General features: G+C 41.0%; 2 protein-coding genes across 5 annotated transcripts in view; one reads left to right on the top strand and one right to left on the bottom strand.

Moving 5' to 3' along the window:
• Window positions 1–1,159: 1,159 nt before the first annotated feature.
• SLC25A47 (solute carrier family 25 member 47) lies at window positions 1,160–14,326 on the top strand. 3 transcript variants are annotated; one of them, XM_026849040.1, is made up of 6 exons: window positions 1,160–1,444; window positions 7,323–7,366; window positions 7,651–7,722; window positions 7,988–8,170; window positions 9,217–9,490; window positions 10,331–14,326. In XM_026849040.1, the coding sequence occupies exons 1-6, from the start codon at window positions 1,417–1,419 to the stop codon at window positions 10,615–10,617; spliced, it is 888 nt and encodes a 295-aa protein (XP_026704841.1). In that variant the 5' UTR covers window positions 1,160–1,416; the 3' UTR covers window positions 10,618–14,326. The 3 variants fall into 3 exon arrangements, with proteins under 3 accessions (XP_026704841.1, XP_026704843.1, XP_026704842.1); XM_026849041.1 differs by lacking the exon at window positions 1,160–1,444 and adding an exon at window positions 1,451–1,754; XM_026849042.1 differs by lacking the exon at window positions 7,323–7,366 and having other exon boundaries at window positions 1,411–1,444.
• The window catches only part of WARS (tryptophanyl-tRNA synthetase), a 27,856-nt gene continuing 14,163 nt past the window's right edge, over window positions 13,206–26,898 (bottom strand). For both annotated transcript variants that reach the window (XM_026849037.1, XM_026849039.1), the window contains exons 5-11: window positions 26,248–26,367; window positions 25,469–25,651; window positions 24,118–24,218; window positions 22,769–22,881; window positions 21,521–21,694; window positions 18,391–18,531; window positions 13,206–16,625 (exon numbers count right to left, since the gene is read on the bottom strand). In XM_026849037.1, coding sequence (XP_026704838.1) covers window positions 16,467–16,625; window positions 18,391–18,531; window positions 21,521–21,694; window positions 22,769–22,881; window positions 24,118–24,218; window positions 25,469–25,651; window positions 26,248–26,367 — 991 coding nt within the window. In that variant the 3' untranslated portion in view covers window positions 13,206–16,466. The remainder of the gene's footprint in view (window positions 16,626–18,390; window positions 18,532–21,520; window positions 21,695–22,768; window positions 22,882–24,117; window positions 24,219–25,468; window positions 25,652–26,247; window positions 26,368–26,898) is intronic.

Here is a 26,898-nt window from a genome sequence, read left to right as displayed (position 1 = left end):
AAGTTGCTAAAAATCCTTTTATTTTCAGTTCAGAAACTCTGAGCCCTCACACTGAACCATGCTACATGCCACTGACACATCAGCCCATGCAAAATACGGACTTCAGTGAGAAGGAGGCTCTTGCGAGATGTGCAGGAGACAGCACTGGGGACTAAAGTCCTCAGCTCTTCTGTGAAGCCAACCCAGGGGGGCAGCAGCCGTGAAATTTTCTTTTCCCTTTGCTGCCAATGTGCCTTGGCTCTGACCCAGGGAAACCTTTTCAGGAGGAGGACAATTCAGGTCATGGCTTGGCAAGCCCTTCACTGCATCAGGACTTCGGTTTCCAGGTTCACTCTGGGTAAAACTTATCCTCTCTCATGTAGATGTGGCAGCCCTCTGGTAGTGGGCTGTTGTGCAAAAATGGGCAATATGGCATTTTCTTGAGCTCTTGGTTCCCCTTGACCATCAGGTCTTTCCCTGTGCTTTTCTCTTTCCCCTGCTGAGATCACTACCTTGTGCTGGGTGTAAATTAGGAATAAAAAATTAGGTGCTGGATTAATCTCCTGGCAAAATCCATCTCCCATCTCCCTTGCAGGGAAAAACACTGGAGTATGGGCAGCAGCAATAGAGATTCCTGTTGACCAACTCAGCAAGGACATTGGAAATGGGGTTGTGAGACTGAGCAAGAAGTGAAGAAACAGAGCTCCTCCAGAGGCTGGGAAAACTACCCTGTGGTCTGAAAGGGAAGCAAATGCTTTGCATGTAGTTAGATTTCTGGGCTTCACCATGCATATACACAATGAGCAGGTAATAATTTGTGGGCATCTGGGTAGAGGTTTAGGGCCAACTGTGTGGATAAGGAAAGCCAAGGAAAATTCCTTGTGAAGGGCATAAGGAAGTTTTCCTTATCAGGAAGGGGGTCGGCTCCATCAAAAGAAAGAAGGGTGGGCGGGGATGGGGAGAGGACACATCTCATACACAGCCACCCGTGCCACTTTGCCATGGTCCAGGGCAAAACTGTCCTCTGGCAAACAAGTGTGCAAGGCTGTCTTCTGGGGTAAATAAGTACAACGGGGAATGGCCCCTTCACAGCCAGTGTTACCCTGGAAGGCACCACCCCTCGTGATTTTCCAAGCAGAAAGGCACTGGCATCAGCGGCTCTGGTGCAGCGTTGCAGGGCTTCACGGGATTACTTATTCACTGTGTTCTTGGAACAGCTCCAGGCTTCCCGTCTCTGCCTCCAGTGTACAAATTCATCAAGTATCCACAAGGCTCACAATCCCCAGAGGCAAGAGGAGACACTAGGAAGGTGATTCATATTGGAAATCACACTGTGTCTGAAGGACCTGCAGGGCTCTGGAAAGATCGAACTGATATCCTCCTTTCTTCTACTTTCCTAACGTTTAATCGGGGTATTTAAGGCTACAGACTATCTGGATGGATTTCATTGCCGGGGCCATTGGAGGTAAATACATAGCGTAGTGCTTGTCGATGAAAGCAGATCGCTGTGTTTCCTTCTTGTTCAGCTAATGGGCAGGTCTCAACAGTAAAGTTGAGACTCTTTCGATGGAGGCTGCTTGTTAAAAGTGCATTCTTCTTTATTAAGTGGAAAATATCATCCGAGCAGGCTCACAGAGCTACTGGAAAGGGACCGGTGCAATCTGGTCAGCTGAGGTCATTGCCCTGGAATCTCCTCCAGTCTAATTGCAGTGGAACAGGGCAAACCTCTGATAGAAAGAGACAAAGTGGAATAAGTTGCATGAAGATACAAACTGGTGAGTAATGCCTGGACAGCAAAACCTCACATGTCTGGTGCCTGGGGATCCCGGCAGGCTGTTGGGGCCATGTGTCTGGGGGATTGAGGATGCCATTTGAGAGATGGGATGGGTTGAGACATGCCTTTTCAAAGTGAAGGAGATCTGAATGTATGACCGTTGTATTATGTTACGTTAAGATGGATTTACAGTTGTGATGGTAATTTCAGTGCAGGTGTGCTACATAAGAGGCTTTGATCTGGGGGAAAGTGGGTTAGACATATATAAAAAAAGTAAAAGGCAAAAAGTGTGATTTCATTCTAGACATTTTTAGAGAATGTACTGCTCAAACCCAGCTTTGTTTTAAACAACAAAAGAACATACTGGTCGCATTTCTTTTCTGAAATCTTGTCAGATTTAGTGGAGTATCAAATACCAAGACAAGAGCCTTGGGATCACAGGTACCAGAAAGGCCAGGTAAACCTGCCAGATGGCTAAGATGCCCAGCCTAAGCCTGCATATCAGATCTTACTTTGAGATCTGCTAAAATTTAGCAGTTTCCCTCAGCAGGAGCAGCCTGTGGGCCCAGTGCAGATGTGCATTTCCTGGGAAGGGCCACATTGAGTTTTCCTTCAGCCCCTTATTGCTCATCACCCAAAATGTGCAAGTGGGGCAAGGTTTGACATCTTAGTAGCATCCAGCCCTGGAGATGCCTGTTGCTCAGGGTGTTGGCCTTCCCCTGGGTGCTGAGGGACCCTGCTTGGGAAGGACCCTTTATGGAAGAGGGGGATATAACCAACCCTTCCATGACAGCTTGCCTTATCCTCTTTACTTGCTGATTTTAAAGTACTCAGTGGGGATGGTAGCCCTGTGCTGAGGCTGGCAATGGGACATTAATCCTAGAAGGATTCACCAAACCTCCTCTGACACCTCCTGTTAATGACTGGGCTCAGCTCAGCAGGGCAGTGACAGTTGCGTTTGCTGCTTGGACTCCTTTGATTTTGTTGGTACAGTTGTAGTTGAGCCCCTTAAGGATAAACTTCTCTTGCAAAGGAATGTGCATAGTTGAAAACAGTTTCAAAGTGGCCATTTGCCTCAGTATTCTGCCCCTGCTCCTTTGTGAGGCCATGATTTGTGTGGATCCTCCTGATTCAGGCGCCAGCATCATGTGCCACCCGGACATGAATCAAGCATCTCCCATGGGTGCTCTGGAAATGGGCTCAGCCTGGAAGGATGCAGGCTGTAGAGCTCCAGCTTGGATCAGAAATGTCTGATTGTTTTAATGCACTTCACTGACCCCAGGGTGTCAGAGACCAAGATTCTCCATTCTGTCATCTGTGTCCATCTGGGGGCTTTTCTAAGAGGGGTAATGCACTTTTCACTGGCAGACAGGGGTGTTTTCTGGCATGCTGTTCCCTGCTGAGAGCTTGTACATATACATGTGTGAGATACCTGAGCAGGACTTCAGGGCCGCGGTCCCTAGACTGACATGGGACAGCTTCCCTGTGAGAACTGGAATGGTTTTGGTGCTGAGCTTGTTTCATGGTTTGTGTTTGTTAGAGCTGAAGCAGTTTTCCTGTTCCCAGGAAGTCTACAAACCCATCTGAAATGCACCAAACAACTCAAGAGGCAACACAGATAATAACAGACCTTCTGTTTAGTAAATAACATTCTTGTGACCTTGATCGGTTTTCGGAGTGTTTTGGACAAAGCATGGCTTAAGCACCTCCAAAAACCAGCAGAGATGCTGCCCTTTTGAATCCCATGTAATGATCCAGCCTGGCTCAGGCACCTGCACAAATACTGTGCATCTCCTCTGAGCTATTGCTTCTGTGGCCATGGGACCAGCTCAGCATCTTCAGCTCAGGAAACAGTGACCTGCTGTGACTCCAGCTGGAAAGAACGTAAGAGAAACATGACTGTGGAAACTTTTGGTAACCAACAAATGGGGCTGGATGTCCTCAAAAGCAGCTCATCTGTAAGGATGTCCTGCCTGGGCAATAAAGCTGAGTAGAGGTTGGACTAGAGGCCTCCTGAGATTCCTTCCAACTTGAGTTTTCTTATGATCCCATGTGTGTTTTCTGGCCTTGCTACAGCAGCAGCCTGGGCCACGGCAGAGGATGAGTATTGAAGATTAGGGCTATTGATGACTAGGGGATGACTTAACTCTTATGGCAGGAGTAAAGTTTTGGGAAGGGGAAGTGGAGGTTCACCAAGCAGTGTCTGCATCATGCCTTGGGCTTCTCCACGTCTTGCTGCAAGGATACACAGCAGTCACATGAAGTCCAAGGCTAGATAGTATAATCTGCCTACAGAGGGAACATGCTGTCTCCTTGTCCTTGCAGCTAAAGCAACTCCTGCTGGCCACTGCTGAGGTCATGTTACTGGATGGAGTCCATCTTGTTTAGGGTATGGGACATTTCTTATGTTCCCAGTTCTTCAGAAAGTACAGATCTTCAGAAGTTGCTGTCTACTCATCCAGTGCATGGACCATGATTCCTGCTTCTCCCTTGGGTGTCTCAGCCAGGGGTTTGCCAGCAACTCAGAGGTGTTGCAGGTTGGTGGACTCTGTGTGGCTGCTGCTTGCTCTTTGCTGATTACCATTGCAGTGTCCACTCTGCCAGCATCCCCCCTTATTTGAATTTCTTGGTTGAAGTGGCCCGACTCATGAAGAGACTGTGTGTAATTCAGTTTTGTCTCTGCACTGTGTGTGTAGGGGATGTTGTAACCTTGGCACAATTCCTAAAAACGTATCAGATAAATTAGGCATGAAAAATGGCTAACTACAACCCAGTGAAGATATTCACCTGGCTTTGTAATTAATTTTTGTCACAGCTGGTGCAGCATTACTCAGCAGGTGTCCCACAGGGTCCTTCTCCCATACGCATGCTATACATTGCTGGCCTTGTTTGATTCTACTGTGCAAACAGGGCATGTGTGGGTCATGCTGTCTTTGTCCCAGGCTATTTATACTGCATGACGTTGTGCAGAGCACTTCTTCCTCAGCCTTTGGTGGACTTGGCTGAGCTCCTCAGCTCTGACAGCTTAACTGCCCTGAGTGTTTTGGCTCTTAAGAAGCAGAGTTCATGGCATGTATTTGTCAGAGGGTTGGGGTGGAAGCAGTGAAAAATTTACCCTTATGATCTCCTCCCAAGTCAAGATGTTTGGTCCTTGCTGGACCTAACATGAGCGGGAGCCCTTAAGAGTGAGAAACAATGGGAAAAATGTTGTTTTGGGGCAAACCTGCTTTATTTTGCCCATGTTGTCGCTGTATTCTCACCTTAATGTGTGAACAGGACAATTTCTCCAGAAGGGAGGGCACTTCTTGTTGAACACTGACCCAAATCTTGTTGGCTACTTGGTACGTGACATGCATGGGACATGGCTCCTACTTTCCTGGGCTGGTGGAGCAAGCCTGGGCATAGCTGTGCAAGGCACACAGTGCCCCTGACTCAGCAGTGTCTGGTCAGCCTGTATCTGCTGCCTCTAAGGTTCAGAAGTCTGAAACTGATGCGATGCCAAATCCTCCCATCTGGGATGGGTTCTTGGGCCAGGGGACTGCACCTCTGAGGTCAGCACAGTCACGCTGACATTGACTTATTTGCTGCTCTTCCATGGCTGGCGGGGTCCATGTTTGCAGTGTGTCTCTGGCCAGTGGCCGGGAACCTGGGAGAGTACAGGTGGCCCCAGGTGACTTCATGCATTGCCACTCTGCTCAGAGCAGAGTCATTGCTCCTTTGAGCTGTATTACTCTGCCTCTGTACTCCCCCATCACTGTCTCTCTTCCAGCCTGTTCTCATTTTCATTTTGAAATACAGAAGGTGGCTTCTTGGCCCATTTTTCAACTTCATTGTTATTAATCTGGTGGCAGATATGATACAGATTTTTGCAGAACAAACCTCATTTTTCTGAAAGTGTGATGCTCTTGCTTGTTTTCTTTTCAGTAATGTGCTTTGGGATTGTCTCCTGGTGACTCACACTAGCAGCTGTTGCTTTTTTCCAAAACGTAGTAGAGCTTTCCAGAGCTCCGAAGCAGCCACGTAATCACAGGTGAACATGCCTAGTGAAATGCCCACAGGAACTAATAAATTTATAAGTATCTTTTAAAAATTTTTTTTTAAAGAAGGACTCAATGAGAGGCAGTTTCCAACCTGTGAGCCAACCACAGATGACTGCCTGGCTCCCTGAGGGGTTTATCTAGCACTTTTATGAACTAGATCTCTGTGTAAATAACTCAGATGCTTACAGCTCTGTCATCTCCTAGACTCATTTCCTCTCAGATGACTTGACACTGATGTACTGGGAGGAAGTTAGTTAGCTGGTCAGCCCATTTAGTGTCTGTTGTATCTGCCAACAGATGTGTTTAGATCAGAGCTGCGAAATGCAGTGAGGTAAGGGCAGGGATGGTGGGTGATCGATTTTTCACTGCAACCAAGAGAAGTCCATGTTGGAGCTCTTTTACTTTTTGTATCTTCCATTAAGGCAGTAGCTTTGTCTCATAGGATTAATGTGTTTCCAACTCCAGTGGCTATTTTAAGGTCTGAAACAGAGCCCGGGTGCCGACTGAGGATTGACGAAGCGCCCCAGTACACTGGACACACCGTCCCTGCTGCGGGCAGGCCGTCAGGCTCAGCTGGCGTGCGGGGTGTGCTCCTGGGCCTGCTGGGTTTGTGCTCACCCCGCGCTAATCCCTCACTGCTCCTTAATCCTGCTGAGCCCCGAGGGGTGGCGGGCGGGTGGTCTCACCACAGAGCCACGCTGCCGGCTGGGCTGCACCCTGCCGTCACACCAGCCTGTCAGGGCTCCAAGCCACCTTTGCTCTCGCTCCTTGCTCTGCTTTTGCAGCAGCATTCTGTGCACGTGGGAGATACACTTCAGAGTCTTAGTCTGGGACGCTGCTGTGGACCTTAACGCCAAATGAATTCCTCACCCAGGGCTCTAGATGTGCTTTGTAATCTTCAGCCAGGACATGTCCAGTCCCTGGCATGCAGGAGGCAGCAGGAGTACCTCTGCTGTCTTCAAGACAGATTGTTGAGAACCTGTAATGTCTGAGGACCACCCCTCTTTTATAGACGTCCTTGTGATCACTGCTTTTATTCCTGAATATTTCCAAGTCAAGCATGGAGAACCAAAATTGCTCCAGAGATCTTCTTGTGTGAGTGGGGATGCTTTGTACCTCACATGAGGGTGCTTGGTCATAGTCCAAAGATGCTTTACTGCCTAAGCTAAGAGAGGGCAAAAAAGAAGTTTGATATCATACAAGTCATCCCTTCAACCTTCTTGCAGCCATGCTCTCAGTCTTTCTCCCAGTCCTGGCTTATACCATGGTGTTATTCCTCCTGATATATTTCCCATGATGCTCAGATTCCTCCTCTGAGCGTGCCTTGGTCACACAGAGAAATCTGCGCATTTTGCTCTGTCATTCTTGGCTCAGACATTGTCTCTGGATCTTGAGAGATCTGGTGCCAAGCATGGCCAGGTTCTGAAGCAGCATTTTTCTGCTGTTCCCCTAATGCCTTCCTTCAATGGGGGAAAATGGTCAGTCACAACATGCACTGCTAACCATCTCCAATACACTCTCTGTTTCAGGTGGTCTAAGCACAGCAGTGGGTTATCCGCTGGACACAGTGAAGGTACCGGTTGGAGCTTTATTTCTTGACTGCAGACTGAAAACAAACAGGCCCTTTTGCTTTCCCCCTCCATTTTTAGAAAACTAGTCTCATGACAATGCTTTTATCTTTGTTACATCAACATATTTCACTTTATTTTGTTGTTTTTTTCTCTTTAAAAAAAACACAAAACCTAAATTGTTTGGTGATGCTATTTTATGGCTAATTATCTGCTATGGCATTTGTTGATTTTTTTTTTTTCTTTTTAATCTGATATCTGCATTGTAAAGTTGCCCCTGTATTCCTAGGTGAGAATTCAGACAGAGAGGAATTACAATGGGATTTGGCACTGCATTCGGGAAACATACAGGACAGAAAAAGTAGGTACTTCTCATCAGAGTTGCTGTTACCAGTTACAGATGCCTTGTTTCAGAAAGGCAGGGCTGCCTCTTGGTTTGGGGAGAATGGGAAGAAGTTATATAAAACCATTTCTTGTGAGAAGGGTCAGGAAGAAATTTGGCTCTGCCGATGAGCTGTAAAATGGGTGTAAGTTTGTCTCAGCAATGTATGGCCAGTGTTTTTGAGCAGATGCTTTCCCATGCCATTCTCTCTTAAAAGTGGTATTTTTCCTCTCTTTCCAACTAGGTTTGGGGATTTTACAAAGGTGTGTCTGCATCAGTGCTCGCAGTATCAGTGATTTCTTCTGTTTCATTTGGCACCTACAAAAACTTCCTTTGTACCATCTGCAAGCTCCGATACGGGGCTGCAGATGAGAAGCCATCCAAGCTGGATGTTTCTGTTGCTGGAGGCGCTGCTGGTGCTGTCCGGGTAGGTAAACAGCAGAAAGGGAAAGCACAAGAGATCTTGTTCACAAACACAGGAAGCTGGAAAAACAGTGAATGTTTTCTGTCCGGGAGGCCACAGGGGAGCCTGCAACAAGCCTGGTGGGTTTGTTTTGGCAGGGGGTCTCTCTCTGCCCGTGCTGCCCTCTTGCTGGTTGGCTCTGCAGTGTGACTGAGTCCTGCTGGGCAGCTCATGCTGGATTTGGCTTAAAGCATCAAAACACTTAAGAACATGCTATTAAGCATAACATGAATCTTGGCAGCAAATGCAGAAAAAGGAAGAAAAACAACCTGGGCAGCAAACTTTCCAAGTGACTCTGATGGTATGTTTATGTAAGAAAGATGTAACTTGGTGTGGTAAAGCACAGGCCAGTGTTTTGACCGTCTTGTCAGGACTCAAAACTCAGCGGGGCATCACTGAGAAGTGATACTGCCTGGCACACGTGCATGATCCCAGAACAGGGAGGTGAGGCTGAATCCAGGAGCAATTTCCCATAAGCAGATGGATTTCTGTCTGCAGGCACTGCGAATGTGGCAGAGCTCAGCCCCCTGTCCTGATGGCATGCTGGGCAGAAGTGCGTGCCCGGTCACAGGCAATCCTCTTACAGAGCAGTCCAGATGGTTGGGTTTCTAAGTGTTCCCTAGCAGGCAAGGACTCTACTCAACACAGGTTAAATTTTTTAGTCTTTATGGCCTTGGTTCCTAATACAGATAGATACAAGAGCCCTGATGTGTGCTACCCTGCAGCTGAGCACATCCCCTTTCCATGCCCATCTGGTTTATTAAGCTGTTACAGGTATTTAATATCCTCTGTTGATTTCTGCCTCACCTTCCACTCTGCACAGTGAAGCTCACATGTGTGTCCTGCTGCTGCTGGGTGGGATTTAGCACAGACAGTGAGGAGAAGGCTGGTACTTGCTGACTTCAGGTAATATTATTGCCTGAAAAGGTGGGAAATGAGGAATCTGCAGGAGGGAGATCAAAACACTGTTTAAATACAAAGGGTTAAAATACCATCCTCCGATGTTACAGGTTGTGCTGATGACCCCTAGTGAAGTGGCTAAGGTTCGCATGCAGACTCAGAGGAACCCACATCCTTCCCTCACATCTCCCCAGTCTGTTTCCAAGCCAAAGTACCGAGGGTCTCTGCACTGTCTGAAGGTGATTGCCAAGGAGGAAGGTTTTGGGGGTCTCTACAAGGGCTGCTCTGCATTACTCTGCAGGGATTGCTCTTCTTCTGCAATATATTTCCTTACTTATTCTGCTCTGTGTGAGTGGCTCACACCAGCTGGGAGAAATAAACCGGGTAAGTATCAGAAAGCATCTGGTATTACCTGCAAAAGTGGCTTATTAAGCACCACACTAAGAGAGAAATCAGGCTCTCGGCAAACACCACCCAGTACCCATCACCCAGATCCGGTCCTCACAGGGGGTTGCTGTGTGTTTGTTTCCTGGTGCCACGGGGCTGTTTGTGCCCTCCTGCATCAGTGCCAGCAGCCTGTGTGTGAGGACTTCTGTGGCACAACCTTGTTCCTCAGCAGCTCATCCCTGCCCTGCGGTAGGGGTGTTTATGTTCTTGTGCATTGTATGTGTGTATGAGATCCTCTTAATGCAGAAACAGGGTATGCAACTATAAATGAAACATGGACAAACCTCCCAGGGGCCATCATGGAACACAGATCAGAGCCAGTCCAGAGTTTGAAAATAAAGTCCAGGTGCAGAATGTAAAGACACTTAAGTTTCCTTGCTGTGATTTGGCTCCCCAAAACAACTATTCACTTTTAGAAAAGTTCAAATAGGTGACAAACAGCAAAGACCATCTTCCTGAGACTAATAAAGATAAGTACACCCAGCTGAAGAGGGTGTGAGTGCTCTCAGGCTGCATTACATCTAGTTTGTGTGGCGTTAAAATAGATACTGTCTCTGCATGAGCTGCTGTCATGTATTCAGAAATTAAGTATGCTGTGAAATTGAGAGGCCACACAGTTTGTGTGAGATTACTGGAAACCTACAACGGCAAGAGCTGGACAAAACAACTGCAGGAAAACATTAAAGTTAACTAAGTTAGCTGACAAATCTGAGATGTTTGTAGCCATGAGTGCAAGGCTCAAGTTGCAGCTGCTCCTCCCTTCACTCTCTCCTGCAGGTTTTCTCGTTGTGCTGCTTTCTGGTGGTTTCGCTGGAGTCCTGGCCTGGGGATTAGCTACTCCCATGGATGTCATCAAATCACGGATGCAAACAGATGAATCGGACCAGCACAAGTACAAAGGCCTTGTCCACTGTGCTAGGGAAAGTGTGAGAAAGGAGGGTGCAAAAGTGCTTTTCAAAGGACTGGGTTTAAACTGCATTCGTGCCTTTCCTGTGAACATGGTGGTGTTTGTAACGTATGAAGCTGTATTGAGATTTACAGATCATTATACAAACAAAAAATAGCTTGTGCCTGTTTGTTCAGAGGTGTATTTTGTTTGTTTATTTGTAACACAGCATCCACAAAAGACTGCTGAATCCTGTCTCCTTTGATGGACAGCGTAAGAAGCATACAATTTCAGCAGAAAGCTGGATGACTGACAGCTTTGATCTATTCTTATAGGATTATAAACTCATCAGGGAGTCTTGGATTTACACACAACCTCCCTTTTTAGTTCATTAATGTATTTAGACTGTAGCCACTGCTTAGGCCCTTGAAATATTTGAAAATATTTATGTTCTAAAAAGCTGCTAGTCTTATCAGAGATTTTGGTAAAGGATTCATTCTGTTTTCTACCGGCACAGAAAATGGCCTTCACAACCAGGGCAAGAGCTGGAGGGAGTTTGTGTAAGGTTTAACACTATCCAGTATGTGCTCTTTACATGTCATGCCTGCATCGCATTCACTGAGTAACTTACATATTTGTGCTTCAGGCTGCAACTCTTCCTTCCCAGCTGTAATTTTCTCAAAGTAGTCTATAATTATACCCCTTTGGTAGCAGCTGCAATATGAATCTCCTTGCCTTTTCCTGTTGTTATTTAATTAGTGGCAGACATTGTCTGTTTACATAATCGTGCTAATGGCCTCATTGAAAGTGAAACCAGGCATGGGTTCCCGTAAGCCATGTGATTTTCTCCCCGTGCAACCCTTCGCCCTACAGAATCCGTCCCCTCCCAGATTTGGGCTTATGGCACAGCAGCTCTTAGAGCTTGGCACAGCTTTGGAGACAATCTGTTCTCATCCTGGAAGGAGGGTGGGAATAGATGCAAAACCGATTTGCTTCTCACAGGAAAGGCTGCCATAAAATCTGTGTACTGGCAGTGTTAGGTAAGTTACAAGAGAACTGCAAAGTTGTAGAGTATAATTAAGATTTACAACTTTTAAAAAGTGCATATTCTTCTCCCTTTAAACTACATTGTTAGGAGCAGCCATATTTTTTTTTTTTGGTCAAAGGTAAATTTTGAAAGAATTTCTGACTTTCCTAAAAATTATTTATTTTTCACAAAGGCATAAAGTTTCATCAACATGTCAGTTGAAAAAAAACCCAACACTCACACTACTGCTTCAGAAGGAAAACCCTTAAACCCAGAAATACTTTAATTTGCTCACCCCACCTCAAAAGCAGCATGTAGGTTTTCTGTTTCAATCCCTGGATGACGGCACCTGGAGAGGACTGGATCCAGTGAGCTTTTTGGAGGAAAATGGGACGACTGTATTTTTAAAGGAGTTCTCATATTCAGGGTTGATGCCCTTCTGGTCCACAGGCAGTTTTATCAGTTGATAGCATGGCTTTGACTATACTGACACTAATTTTGCAGCAGACAAGATTTGTCAGCTACCCTGGACATATAAAAAAGGATCTTGTACTAGAACATGTTTTAAAATTTCAGGTGCTACCAGGAAAGAATAAAGGGGACCTTTTCCACCCCAGACAGAGACTAATTAAAAGCTCCAGAACTGTCCTCCTGATATCTAAGACTTCAGCTGGCTTTTTAAACACTTTCAGAGCCATGCTATCAAACAATCTTCGTAATTCTTCTCTTGAGAGTCAACTCAGCTCTTGCAGCTGATCCAAGAGCAAGGTTAGAAGATGAGGCAGGTGCAGAGTAGGTCACCTTAAAGGGGAGTGAAATGAAAGACCCACTACTAAACCAGATTCTCTCCAAAAGTGCTTATGGCCTCAGCAACCTACCACTCCCAGTTACACCTTGGGGCATCAGCACCAAACTTCCTTTAGTCAGAAACTCCTTACAACAGAAGATTAAGTCCTCAAGATTTAGAATGTCTCTTAAGATGTCTTTTAAGAGTCCACTCCCCTCACCTCTTTCTACAAGGGATGCATTTAACCTAGTGCTTTCCCAGCTGGGTAGTGATTTATCCCAGTTCTACCTGGATGTTTTCTGGAACCAAAATCCTTATATTGTGTTATTCTCAGCTGACCTTGTTAGCTGAGAAAATAAAAGAATGCCTGCAAATCAGCAGTGTTGATAATATCCATAGTCAGCCCAAAGTCTGAAACTAAAGCAGCTCAGCTTTCTTAATAGGGTCATGCATTCAGATGATTAGAATTGTCTTATTCTGTGGGTGTAACTGAAATAAAGTCGGTTTCAAGAAGCAGGAATTACAGATGAATTGTGAAAATGAGTGGGAACAACTGCAGAAGCCAGTGCAAGGGTATTCAGCATCATATAAAAGCAGGTTCTCATGTGGCCTGAACGAATGCTACACTAGAGGCAAGTTGTATCTCCAGGCAGCTTGTTTCAGGAAGGTAACTGCTTCTTTGCAATCCATCCCATTCACAAACCTTTACTGGAAAAAAAATATATACACAGCATATGGGTGAGAACCTGCCTTAGAGCGAGAACTCACGGCTAATTCACCCTGATGCAAACTACCAGCAGGTACAGGAATTGACTAAGTACTGTAAACACAGGCACATAAATATTAACCAAATTCTGTTTAATGACATGGCACACTGTACGTATTATGTATTTCACTACATACACACCAAACTGGGTGGTTGCATTCTGGATTTCAGAACCTGACTGCTCTGTTTTCTGATTTCTTTGTATTACCTTGACCTTCAACAACTCTGATAATCACAGAACTATTTATTCTGACAAATAAGCTAGCTGAAGGCCAGCTAACAGAATGAAGACACCACATTTGCTGTGCTGATACTGGGTTTACATTGCTATAGGGACTGCAGGTTGTTTATAGATTACTTCTATCAGTAACAAAGTTGGTGGCCTTGGAAAAAATAAAAGTTTCTTTAGAAGGCACATTCTGCTTCATGTTTTCATGTCACTAGTAATTCCTGTTTTCTCTGACAATCTTTATGAATATCCAAGTAGGTTTCAGCATGCTTCTTGGTGACTGTCAAAGAGCCATGTGAAGCTATTCAGAATCTGTGCTCTTCAGACAACAGCAATTGTGGAGTATCATGTTTCCACTTAAGTGCCAGTCTTTATGCCAAACCTACTGAAGTGTCATTGTAAATGGGTCACAGCGACCTTCTCCTATTTCTGAGCGGGCTGCTGTACACTGGGAAGTACAACATTCAGTCTTGCTTGCCACCAGTTAATCTTTGGACAACTGACCCTTATTAGCTCATGCTGGGAGCAATCTGAAGACTACCTGGTAGGAATGGATAAAGGGGAGTATAAGGCACCCTATTTCACTATGTGAAAGGCACTGGACACCAAAACAAGGACCAGCTCCATCAGATGACTAAATCAACACCTAAATGGTAGGAAGAGAGCTCAAAAACAGAGTATGTGTAAATTAAGTCTTTTAAAAATTAAAAAAAACCCCAAATAACATCAAAGAAGTTTGATACAGACTTTTATCTACATTTTTATTCCAGAGAGATGAACAAAATATGAGCATATTGAGGAAAATGTAATGAACACTGCCTGATAACATTCTTAGACACTTCAGACGTGCTTTTGAAGACTGTCTTGTCTTGACTTAAATACCTCTGGGACACTGCAATTACAACAGACTTAGGAATTTGCCAAGACTCCTCTGAGAAACTGTATAATTTCAGAAGCATGTTTGTAAGAATTCACCAGAGTACTTGAGTAAGGTGCTTGCTGAGTAAACAGATACCAAGTAATTTTGCTATCGCTTTCCTTTCTAGAACTTTCAAACCAGATTTTAATTGCCATGTTATGATTAATCCATATACTTAGCTAGAATAGAAAACGCTATTGTTTCTCCTACAGCATTATTTCCCTTTCCTGAATAAATGAAATAAATCTTGCAGGACACATCTGCATATAATATTTTAAAGAAGAAATTTGCATTATGAGTTTGTACAAGCCCTTTAAAATTCAACTTAAGTCTTATCTTTTATGTATAGCCTAAAGATGACAAAGAGTAGACTGCAAGAACAGGGAGGTCATAATTAAATTGTACAGTAACCAAGAATTAGTTGATTTATTAATGGATTTAAGAAGCTATTTTTCTTTTCTAAGAATTTTTTTTTTTTTTTTTTTTTAAAGAAAGCTTCTCTACTGCTTGTTAAACACTTATTAGCACTGAGATCCTACGTCTGTGGGTTATAGAGACACAGTTGCTGGCAAACATTTACTTTAATACATTAAAGTCAATAGCATTAGATTAGTGATGCCAGCGCACATAACCTGTGAAGAAAAAGACAAAAGCTGAGGATCACTATTTTCAGCACAGGTTTGAAACACCTGCAAAAGGATTAAACTCGCTTTGCACTTCAGGCTTTCCTTGGTTCGTTGCACAAATATAAACTAACAGGGGCACTTCATATACAACTTGGCACTCTGTCAGCACCATCTCAGAAAGGCCACGTCAGTGCTGGAGAGGACGTGGACGCTGCGGTACAGAACTGCTCCTGGTGGGAAAGCAGCGGCATCAGGTTCAGGCAGCACAAATAGCCCAGCATGTTCCCATGTACCAACAGGCTGATCCAAGGTCTACTAAAGTCTCACATCTGAAACTTCTACCTCAGCCCAAGTGTAATCAGCCAACTTCAAAGGTTTACAGTTAAATTAAAAGTGTGCTTTTTTTTTTTTTAATTTTTTTTTTTTTTTTTTTTAAGAATGCTGCAGTTGATTTATGGGCCCCACAGTACAGAACCTGTTAAAGTTTAAAACTTTCACACCTCATTCAAGTGCTTTCCTTGGATTTTTATATGATTTGCAAATACCACACATCAATTCCCACCTGTGTTATCAAAGGTATTTTTATTTGATGTAGATAAGGCTGTATCTGGGCTAGCAATTTCCTATTCTATATAAATACAAGACAGATCTAACAGTTTTCATTCAGCACTGCACATATTAAAATAAATTAGCTAATAATTTGAATTTTTCTTCCATAAATTATAGCAAATACATTAAAGTTCTTTTTAAGAAAGGAGATAATTAAATATTACATGAGGTATTTTAACAGAATATATTTTCTCTTAAAATCTTAAAAGAAGTACCTCTAATTTAAATGACATGGTGCAGTAAAACAGAATAGGCTAGAAGTATCCCTGTGTTCAGCAGCGACTTCATTTTCACAGCATGGTTTAACACTTGGTATTTTTTATAACTAGAAACTAAAATTTGCATTTCTATACTCCCTTCTGCCTGAGAATATGAACTTTACAACCTTGTGATAACCTCCACCCTCCAGAGCCATTCAGACCAGTTAAATAGCTGCAGAAACAAAAGCACAGTGAGATTTCTGCAGCCTTCCCCTGGTCAGGGAGGAAGACGATAGCAAAATGAGCCTGATACTCTTTCTCCCATGTTCAACTCATGGGTCTCCATTCTTTCTGCATCGATCCCAGGCCTAAGTCACTATGTAATCTATTTTGTAGCATTCACTATCTTTTTGTGTGCAGCATGTTCCCAGGAGCCCTAAAGGACATGCAGTCTCCTAAACCAAGGTATGTACGAGAAAAGAAAATGGAGCTGCTAATTATTAGTTTGAGATAGGACCTCCTAGCAACATATCTGAACCAATTTACAAGTTAGGTTTTATCATCAAAATGGAAGTTTTATTTATATTTTCAACATGAGATACAATAAAATACAGTGTTGTGCTGACAGGCATGCTTTTCTGAAAGACTGGGCAATTCTGTCTTATATATTCTGATTTTAAACAGATAGGAGTCCTATTTTAAAGTTTTCCTGTACTCTGACGTTCATTGTCATTAACTCATTAAAAGCAGTATTTATAAAGCACTGATTGCAGGCTGTACATAACTAGGGAGTGATGACATACAACAGGAGACAACAATTACTCAGTTTTGGTTTATCAAGTGGTAAGTTGCATATGCATTTCTTCAAAATTCAAAAGCTAGCTTCCGTGGGGTCATGAATTGCTTCACCATTTCATCTGTGACCTGCTTCCGTCTCTCTTGATGAGCTGCTATCAAGGGCTGCAATGTTTCAATAAGAACCTTCTTCAGCTCCCCCGTGAGCAATTCCCCACTTGTGTATGCCTGTCGAGAAAGTGTTGATTGCTAAATATGGTGCTATATGGAAAAAGACTCAGTGACAAGTATTTCTTTAAAAGTCTGGCCCTAGCAAATACAGATTTGGCTGTCTTAGAAATAAGCACATGCCTTAGAAGATCATGCAGTATCACTGAAAAATGTAACTTGCAAAATTGCTTTTTGCCTTTTAAAAGATTAAGGCAGCGAGGAAATTTCATACGTGACAAATTAGATGGACTGAATACATTCACAAGAATTGAACTGGGAAATCCTGTAATTATTTTGAGAAAATTGCATTCCCAGTATCCCAGTTCAAATTAAGTCACCCTAAGCTATTTTTTGCAATAAGAGGTACAAATTCTGGTATTTTTCTCTCATTGCATTCGGGTAAAAGATTAGATGTGATGAAAGTATCCTTTTTATAGCAAAGACACTCAGAATCTATGTTCACAGTAGTAGTCATATTCACAGTTGGTAATCTGTTCAGTTGCTCTGATCCTGAAAATGCTTTAGCTAGAAGCCCAGGCGAACAGCTGACTGGTTCAGGCCTGGTTAGAAACCATGGCTGGGGCCATTCAACTATGATTTGAAATGTCAATAAACACAGTAATCTTACCTCTCCTTGTCAACAAGTCACTTGTAATACCAATTCAAGGTCCAATTGTTGCTGATGCTCACTCAGCAACAGCAAAATATGTTAACAACAGTGAACTGAATTGTAATTTCAGCGGTGGTTTTTTTAGGGATGGATTTGGGTTTTTTTCTGTTATAAAAACACTGATATGGCTTTCTTTGAGTATCCACTTCTAAAAGCTTTTCCCTCTGGCACCATAACTGAAACAGCTCCACTAACGCCGCTATCATGTTCTCTAACCTGGTTCTGAGGCAGCACTGCAGCAAGCTGCTGGCTGTGGTTGAGGATTTGAGCTCTGTAGCAGAGCCATGCTGATATTCTTGCAGTGGTTGGAAACTAATGGAAAATTGCTCAGTATGTCAAATGTGCTCCTGATCTCCATAAGGAATTTAGAACAGTTTGCATGGGGATTAGTAGCTATCCAACTCTGCTCTTGTGTGGGAAAGTGTAGAGGGTTGGAGAAGAAACTGTAGCTCCTGACTTTCTTGCAGCTGTTCCCAGTAGGAGAAAGCAGATAAACTCATGTGACGTGGGTACTATCAGCTACAGATACTGCCTTCCAGAGAAGGCATACTGCCTAGTAAGCATGATGATCATATAGCTGAAGGAAGTGAAATGTCCTGCTACCACCCCAGGGACAGAAGTCTGCCAGATAGGTTTAAGGAAAATGCAACTTATATGAAGCAGTTTTTACTTGCAATCAGTGAATCAATTCCTCACAGCTATTACATTTCTTGTGATAAGAAAAAACAAAGAAACCAGCAATCTTTAGACATGAGCTTTTGTAATTCTGCAGAGTATTTAGGTACCTTGCACATAAGGACAGGCAGAGTGTATTATATAGTTAAAACAATCCTAAGGTGGCATCATTTGAAAGGTAGGGGAGATACTGTCCTACTCAGTGTCAGAGATCCTGATGAAAATACTAGGGACTTTTTTTTTTTTTTTTTTTTAAAAGAAGAGCTAGATTGCAAACAAACAAATATGGAGGTCTTAATATTGAAACTTGTAAGGGATGGAGAGTGCAAGAATAACACCACAATTACCTTCCTGGAGAAAGTTCATAGTAGTATTTAGCTACAGCTTTGTCCTTACAATAAGCAATGAATAATATTATCTTCAACTTGGCTTACTTACTTGCTTCAGTTGTTCAAGCCTGTCATCATCTTCTAGGAAGAAAGTCAGGTACATAAAAGATACATCAACATCACAGTTGCCTCCATACTTCCTGTGCTCTTCAATAGTATCTCTGCCTCCTGAGAAGGCATGCTTATTAATCTGAAACAACATAAGGATTTTATGATATAAGTGCTACTAAATTCTGGATTACTGTATTGTAAACAGAGGAGTATCGTGATCCTCCAAACTGTACACCAAGGACTAGCTGAAGGGTGAGTGGGGAAAGCTAATGTAGAGCCTTAGGACTGAAGCAGGGAGGCAAAAGGACGTCATTAGAAGCCAGCAGGGAAAAATGGCTATATACATGCTCCCCAGACTGCACAACCAGACCAGAAATGAAGCAAAAATAAAAAATAATCCACCCAAGATTTAGTCAAAAAGGTTTTAAATCCCTTTTACTGAATCTGGTGCCTGTTGAATAGAATTTGTGTTTACAGGAGATGTACTTTATGTAAGAAAAAATAAACTATTCACTTCGAGAAATTAATTTTGAAAGAAATGAAGAAGGCATGGAGAATTTTTGAAGAAATCCTAGAGGGATCCTAGTCCCCTCCTTTTCTCAGGGAAAAGGAAAACAAGAGAAAACACAGTTAAACATTATAAACCCCTGGCTAGAATGAGTAAAATTAGACAAAAGTCCAATTTTTCAGTCTAAAAATGGAATACTTGCTGACTCTCCCTGCCTTTTCTTAAGCATAGTTTCCTATGGGGAGGTGAATTCCAGTGGTGAATAGATCTATCTGCTAATCCCATACCTAGTAAATCCAGAAAGCACTGGCCAATTTGAAAAATTTATACCTGTAGAATTCTCATAGGATGCTAATTTCCCTACAAATTTAAAGAAAATATATTGCTGGGAAGAAGAGTACTTCTCAACCATAAGTTGAGCTTTCATTTGGCTCTTGTATCTTTTCAGACACCATCATCAACCAGCCAAGAGACACACATGCATATGAAGTAGATTTTTAGTTTTTTTTTTAGTTCTGATACCTAGGAACTGTTATGTATTTACAATTTCTGAACATTCTTATCTGTATGACTGTTTAGTGTTTTTCTGAATCTTTCTAACCACCATGTTACAGATGATGTCTTGTGGCAATGAATTACATACAGAAATGATGCAGTGATGAATATCTTAAGAAAATAAACTACCATCTGTCACATTACATCTATCTTATAGGACAGCCTGAATAGTGCTCTCAGTATCTTGTTTTTACATATTGTTTTGCACTTCTCCTAGCCTGTCTCCTTACTACATTTTGAATATCTTTGTATGAAATTTTTTCTATGATGTCCCTCATCTCTATAGTTTGTCTTCTTACTAAGGTAAAAGGGACTAAATACAATATCTCAGGTGAAGGCAAATCATACAAAATGTTTCCTATATTAATCTCAAGTTCATTTTTTACATATTCTAGCATCTACTTGTTGACTGAAGGTTTCAATAATTTAACTATAGCGATGCACTGACCTTTTCCCTGAATTAGTACAGACTTAGAATCTAAATAACATTTTCTATGAAAACAAGCAAATAATTGAGATGTAATTTGGTGCTGATAGGTGAAATAAGAACAGTTTATTGTAATGTTGCCATTCATCTCTTTAATTCCCAGAAGCATCTCAGCCTTTCTCAATATCAAGTAATTCATCTTCTATTACTGGTATGTTTTGAACCTCATTATTTAGCAATGTACTAGTGATCTGAAAAATGCTGTAAACAGTAGGTTTTTTTTGTGCAGCAGTGGCACTCCCTTTTTAACATTCATCCATCACTGGAAGTCACCTCTCCTACTCTAATTTTTTATTTGTTGACCATAACAAAATTTGGTCTTTCACTCAAGTTCTATTTCCATAAAGACTTCTTTCTGATGGGCTTCAGGAGCTGAGATAGATCTCAGTTTATCCTCCATTACTCCATACTTTAAATTATGTTCAGAGTTTTCTCTTGAGAACTTTTATATTCCAAGTAGCTCGAATTATTTAGTTAGTTTTCCAACTAGTTTAAGGATATCAGAAATAGGACTTATTAACTGGACATAAGGCATCTTAGGTCTCTTTGAAGATTGTTACTTGCCAGGAAAAAAAATAAAAGAATATTACCCACATCACCACTAACCATGTATCCTCTATTCTGAAATAATAGACTTTTCTAAAAAAGCAACTGCGTAATTGTGCATATAAACTGGAATTATTATCAACCAAACACATGAAGAATACCAATTCTTCAAAACAGTACTGTTTAATCAGTTTCTACATCTGATAATGAATCATTATGAGGCAGAGGAATCTGATCTATGTGTGGGTTTGTTAACCATTAGAGAATTAATCCAAGCACAACCAGCAACAACAACATATACGTATTTTTTCATGTTTTGACAGAAAGTTATTTAACGTCTGGTTATCATGCTTATAAATCCTTTTTTTTTTTTTTTTTTTTTTTAAATACCACAATACAGGTGAACTTTTGCCAGCTAAATCATCTGATGCTGGATAAGAGGGATTTTCTTCTGATCTACAAGGGGCACTAGGAATATAGTCAGGAGAAGATAACTCTTCTAAAACTTAGGTGAAATTCAACATAACATTTAATTGTGAATTGGAGTGAGGAGTGCATGACAGCAGCAGATCCCCAAGTAGCATGAAAATTCTGACCTGTGTTGTAACTGCCACTGTGCAACACCTGGTGCTCCCAGCATGGAGAGCCAGTCAAGAGAAAAAGCTGTTTATTTGATTTACATCATGGACTGTCAGATTTCAAATCTATTTATTTTTAGAGCATGAGCCTCCACAGCTCTTATTCTTACAGCACTCCTCGGCAGATATCAGATAAACAAACATGATGTTTTGTACATTATTCTAGCTAGTGTTTGTACTGTTAGACTTGTTGGCAAGGCAAAAGATTATATTTGACAGTCTAGCTAAATTTGTCTAACTTGGTCAGTTCCTGAAGATGCTTTGCAATAAAACTTATGGGAAAAACGATTCAGATATGTTCAAAGAAAACATTAAAATTTGTCACTGTAACTGTGAGGACCACCAATCCTTTCTGTTATAAAGCTCTGTACTCTCAGATTTTGCAGGTGCTTACCTTTGTCTTGATTTGTTTGGGTGTATCAGTGAGGAAGATGGAGGAGTTGGGGTCACTAGCACTCATTTTTGTCTGTGCTCCTTGCAGAGCTGGGAAGAAGACTGAGTGCAGTAAGGCTGGTTTAGGCTGTCCAATTCTAGGTGCTACATCCCGGGTCATTCTAAAATAAGGATCCTAGAACCACCATCAAAAAAAGCACAAAATAAAGGTGGAAAATGTGATTTAAAAGCAGATTAGTGCCGACCTATTCATGTCTTAACAGGCAGTCTCAAACACCCCCACCCCCCCCCAAAAAAACCCAAACCAAGCATGAAACATTCCAAAAACCTACTTATAATCCAGTTCATCCACAAGAGCAAACAAGCAAAATCCCTTTTTTCATTTCCATAATTTTGCTGTACTCTCTGATTCCCTCAATTAATAGACATATTGACAAAGATTTACAATAGTTGTGAAAACTATGTTCAGTACGCCTGGAGATAGATGCAGACTAAGATTCAAGTTTCCTCCTAAAGTGTTTAACAACCAGCACAGAATCTGAACTAAATCAGTGATCAAGCTGGGAGTGCTGTGCTGACTAATGATCTGACTTAACCAACTGCAGTAATATTACTACATAATATTGTGGCTGATAAATGCAATTACATCATCTTCCAGTGACTGTCCCTGTGACTAAAATAGGTAAAGATTCAGACAATGCAGAATTTGATTCCTAGAAACAATTCTTATTTGAAGTAATGATGCTACTACTGTTATTTGTAGCTGATGCTCTTCCAACCTCTCTCTACAGATCTGAATTGTTAAGGGTCTGCAGCCTTTCTGGCAAACTATTTCAATGCTTCTTTATTCTTACTGATACAAGGTTTTTCCCTATGGTTCAACGTAAATCTGTTGTGCTGCAAGTTGAGCTCATTACATCTTGTCCCTAGTTACCATGGAGATGGCCAAAAGTTTCTTCCTACCCCCATGTCAGTATATTTTTGAATAGATTTTACTGTCTTTGCTTTCGCAGATGTCAACATACAGTGAACTGGGTTGAGATCAAGACAGATCCATAAGTGATTGTTGAGTTAAGCTTTCATCTTTCTCAGGACACAGCACAACATCCCTTTATCTCTTCCAGCTTCTGCTCCATAAAGGTGTTTGCAGGAATATTTTACAGATGTTTCAATAAACCACAATGAAACTTGAATGGTACATTACAAAAAGAAATCCATGAAAACCAAATTAAGAGTATGACTTTCTTACTTGATCGATAGCACATGGGATAAGACACTGAATGTTCTCCTTGCCATTGAAGATCTGTGGAAATGATGAACTGAAGGATGGAGCAGCTTGAATAGCAGGAAAGCTGATCTTTCCTAGAAAACAACGTTTGGAAAAGCTAAGCAGCCAATATAAGCAATGTTAAATAGAGGGAACTTTTTGAAATATGTAAAATGCACAAATGAATCATTCAGATACTCAGTTGAAGACCAACATCTATCTTTATCAAGCAGTGTTGCCTTATCTGAGGAAACCTTTTTATCTTTACCATTTATGATGTCAACAAACCTTCAACTAACATAGAAACGAATGAAAAATGGCAGGCTGGGATTATGAAGGTTTCAGAAAAGGTTCATCAGCACATACTATCTTTATCATTGAGCTATCTTCCTTTCCCAGAAATACAGTTGACTATACCACCACTCTGAGCTGCTCATTTGTTCTGTCTTTGTGAGAGAATGACTATAGAGCTACATATCAGGCAAGTTCCCCTCTAAGATCTTAGAATCATTGCTATATGGATGCTCGTGAAGCATCTCAGACATGTCCAACTTTCTTTTTTATACAGTGCTCAAACACTGGATGACCAACATGCACAGAAAGCAAATAGATTTTTCCAAACATGTCATGAAGTCATTATCACAATACTAACTTTTATTAGAGCACTGTTAAAACAAGCAGGAATCTGTTCCTTTGTTACAGTGAAGGCTGAAAAGCTGTCACTGGCCCAATTACTGGTCAAAGAATGATATTAGTGCTCAGGAACACCAAGGTTTTAATGTCTTATTTGACACAGATTTTTTTTTTTTTGGCCAATGTGACAGAAACCTGCAATCACAGTGAAGTAAATGGAAGACAAAGTTACCTACCACCTTGATAATTAGGCTTCTGAGTGCTCCTTAACTTTTTTCATATATTATACGTATGTGCATGTGTGTATTAATATAATTTGTTCTAAAAAGAAAAGCTTCTATATAAATTTGGCATAGAAGTTTCTAGAAGGCATAACTGACTATAGCTGCAATCACTATAAATTAAATAAAGAAATAAAAAAGGTCTCTATCCTGAGCACTTCAGTGTTGGTGTTTTGTACTTTGCTGTTACTAAGGACGAAAAGGTAGATATCATGCTAGACATTTCACTGTACAATGTTTTCTATACTGAAGGAACCACAATATCACCCTTTTAGAAGCAGCATAGAAACATGGATCTTCTTGCTTTTTCTATCTGTTTCATGAGTGGCAGATACTATTTTCTTTAAATTATTAACTAAACATTGCCATAGAAAATGAAAGCAAGCATAATTTCTAGTAACACATATTATTTCCTACCAATGCAGTCACTGTCTGTAAATCCAAAGATTCCTTTCACTTGGTTAAATGTAACATGCTTCTGAACTTTAACAATGTTTTTGTAGAATCCAGTACTTGTTCTGTGAGAAAGGAAATTGAAAAATAAAATAAGAGCAGAAAAGTGTAGGTAGAAACTTTCACTACAAAACTCAGAATATCAGAAAACCTGCAGGATTAAATCTCACCTTTTCAGACTTTTTGTGGCACATTGAGATAATAATTAGAGAATTACTTACAAACAAGAATTTTGTGCCTTGAAAGTTCAATTTATTCTTCCTCCACCCCAACAGTTACTGCAAACATGTTTGTCACAATTAACTGTCTAAACCCAGAAATATTTCATTTGGAAATGGTGCCATAATTCCTCACGGAGCCTGAAGTTTATTTATCCATATGCTTCTCTATGAACTCAGGTAACCTGAACACATCACGTCTTCTGTGTTGCTTGGTATCCCCAGTGTGTATCCCATACAGGACACTGCAGTTCACCAAAGGAATAGTGGCTCAAATCCTTCAAATTCCGATTTTCTACTGGCTAAGTTCCCTGGCTGGACTTTTTCTGTCACCAAACACAACAGCAGCAGCATTTTCAAATCAAAATTAGCTAAGCAACTTCTTCCTTTTTTATTTCTGCTGAAGAGCTGAAGCAAGAGAAACAGCAGTTCTGACCTGCCCTTGTTCAGCCACAGGCTAGGTCTGTGTTAGTGCAACTTGTGTAAGTGAAAGGAGGAAAAACTGCTTTGTAGGGTCTTGGGGCTGTATGTTATACAGTTTATCTCTGAAACATGTTCTCTCATCCAAGTCTTTATGAAAGCTCATCACCCTCCATGAAAGAACAAAGCCCACAACTTCAGCTCTGAACTCTGCCATAAAACTTCCCTCTGAGAAGGAAGTTCCAACAGCAGTTACTTTTTCTTAAATCTTCTTTAAACTTTACTGAAAGTTCAAATAGTATTTCATGCTGTATGATTAAATTAATTGTCCACAAGGCTGAAATGCCTTTTGTTAACACAGCTGAAGTGTAAACAAAGATTTAGGTATCTTAAACAAATCAATATGGAGGTTTCTTCGTGGTTTAGCTGGTTTAATACATTTTTCATAATTTAAATTTAAGCACTGCACACACAAATATTTGTTCATCTATTATATAGGAGAATGACAATAGTATATATATAAAATCTTGGCAGAAAAATTAGTTTCTATTTTAAGTGTTGTAAAACTTGTAGCTTTCAAATTTAGATACATTTATTAAAACATTGCTGACTGTCAAAGTTCAAGAGAAAATACACTTTTTTCTTCATTACAATGCCCTAAAGAAATTTATACTTACCCTAAATAGTCTAAATCAGAAAATATAAAGGTTTTATTGATGTCAAAACCACATGCAATGATGTCTTTTGCATTTTCTCTAGCATACTCATATGACTTCTCAATTGTCAGGTCTTTCCAAAGGTATTTCTCATCATCAGTTAACTGCACAACTAAGGGAACATCAAATACTTCTTGCAGCCATCTAATAAAAGCAGAAAGATTTTATCTTGAAGTAAGTTGAAGATGTTACACAGCTAAAATATTTTTATACATTAGAACAAAAGCATATAAAGAGATCTGCTTCTCTTTTCTTTGTATGCATATGCAGTTATGTTTATGTGAGTGGAATAAACATTTTATACAGATTAAATGACAATTTACCTGGAAAAAAAAAGACTCATACTTATTGTTTCCTGTACATGTGATAGCGGTCACTATTTGAAATGGAAACAGAATTCAAAGAGACTTTTAGCTCTGAGTCCAGTGTCTCTGTGTCCTGCTGCTGCAGGCACTGCATTACAGAATAATGTTACTGAGTCTCATCACAAACTCGTTTTTAAGAAGAACAAAAATTCTAAGGAGTGCCACCGGGCTAAGGGCACAAGGGCTTTATGGTGATGCATGGATTATGACCATTTTAGTGAAAAGGTAAGACAGCATTGTTTATGTTCATTAATATTCACCTCACATGCACAGAACTCCTTGCAATGTATCATTTTGGCAGTTCCACAAACCACATTCAACATTTCCTTAGAAAAAAAAATGTTTTGATTAATAGAAATGGTAGAAACAACTTACTTTGTGAATATAAATGGGATAAGATGACCAACATGCATTGCCTGAGAGGATGGCCCTCTGCCTGTATAAAGGTAAAAGGACTTCTTATTTTCATAAGCATCGAGGATTTGGTCCATATCTCTGAAGAAAAAACAGAAAAAACATGATGCAACTCTTTAGGAAGAAACATCCACAGCAAAAAGCTTCTATTCAAAATCCGAGTGCTTTTAAAGCCAAACATAGTTGTAAATAAAATACAGTATGTTAAGTGTTCGAGAAATAAAAAGGTTTTGGTTGTTCATTTTTTTAATTTAAGAAAAGTATTAATTGTCTCCTTCAGTCTCCATGAAAAAAAAACACAAAGAAAAATTATCATAAAAATTAAATTTAATATTTAAATTAAAATTTTAAAATATGCAGCTTTTAAAATTACTTAATTGGATAATAATTTCTAAAGCCTAGTAAAACAGAGCTACGAATCATTTCCCAAATAGTTTCAAACACCAGCTTGGAATGGTCTCTGGTGGAGGTTATGCCCTGAATCATGCTCAGGCACTTATAAGCAGTGTGCTACCTGCCATAGGCCAAAAGCCCATGCATGCTAACAATTAAACAGTGTGGATGGCTGGCAGGCTGGTGCTTAAGATTATTCCCTGAGCCCTTTTTATATAA

The sequence above is a fragment of the Athene cunicularia genome (assembly GCF_003259725.1).
Source record: "Athene cunicularia isolate RWA chromosome 5 unlocalized genomic scaffold, athCun1 chr5_part1, whole genome shotgun sequence".
Lineage (NCBI taxonomy): Eukaryota > Metazoa > Chordata > Aves > Strigiformes > Strigidae > Athene > Athene cunicularia.
This window is presented reverse-complemented; position numbering and strand designations above follow the sequence as displayed.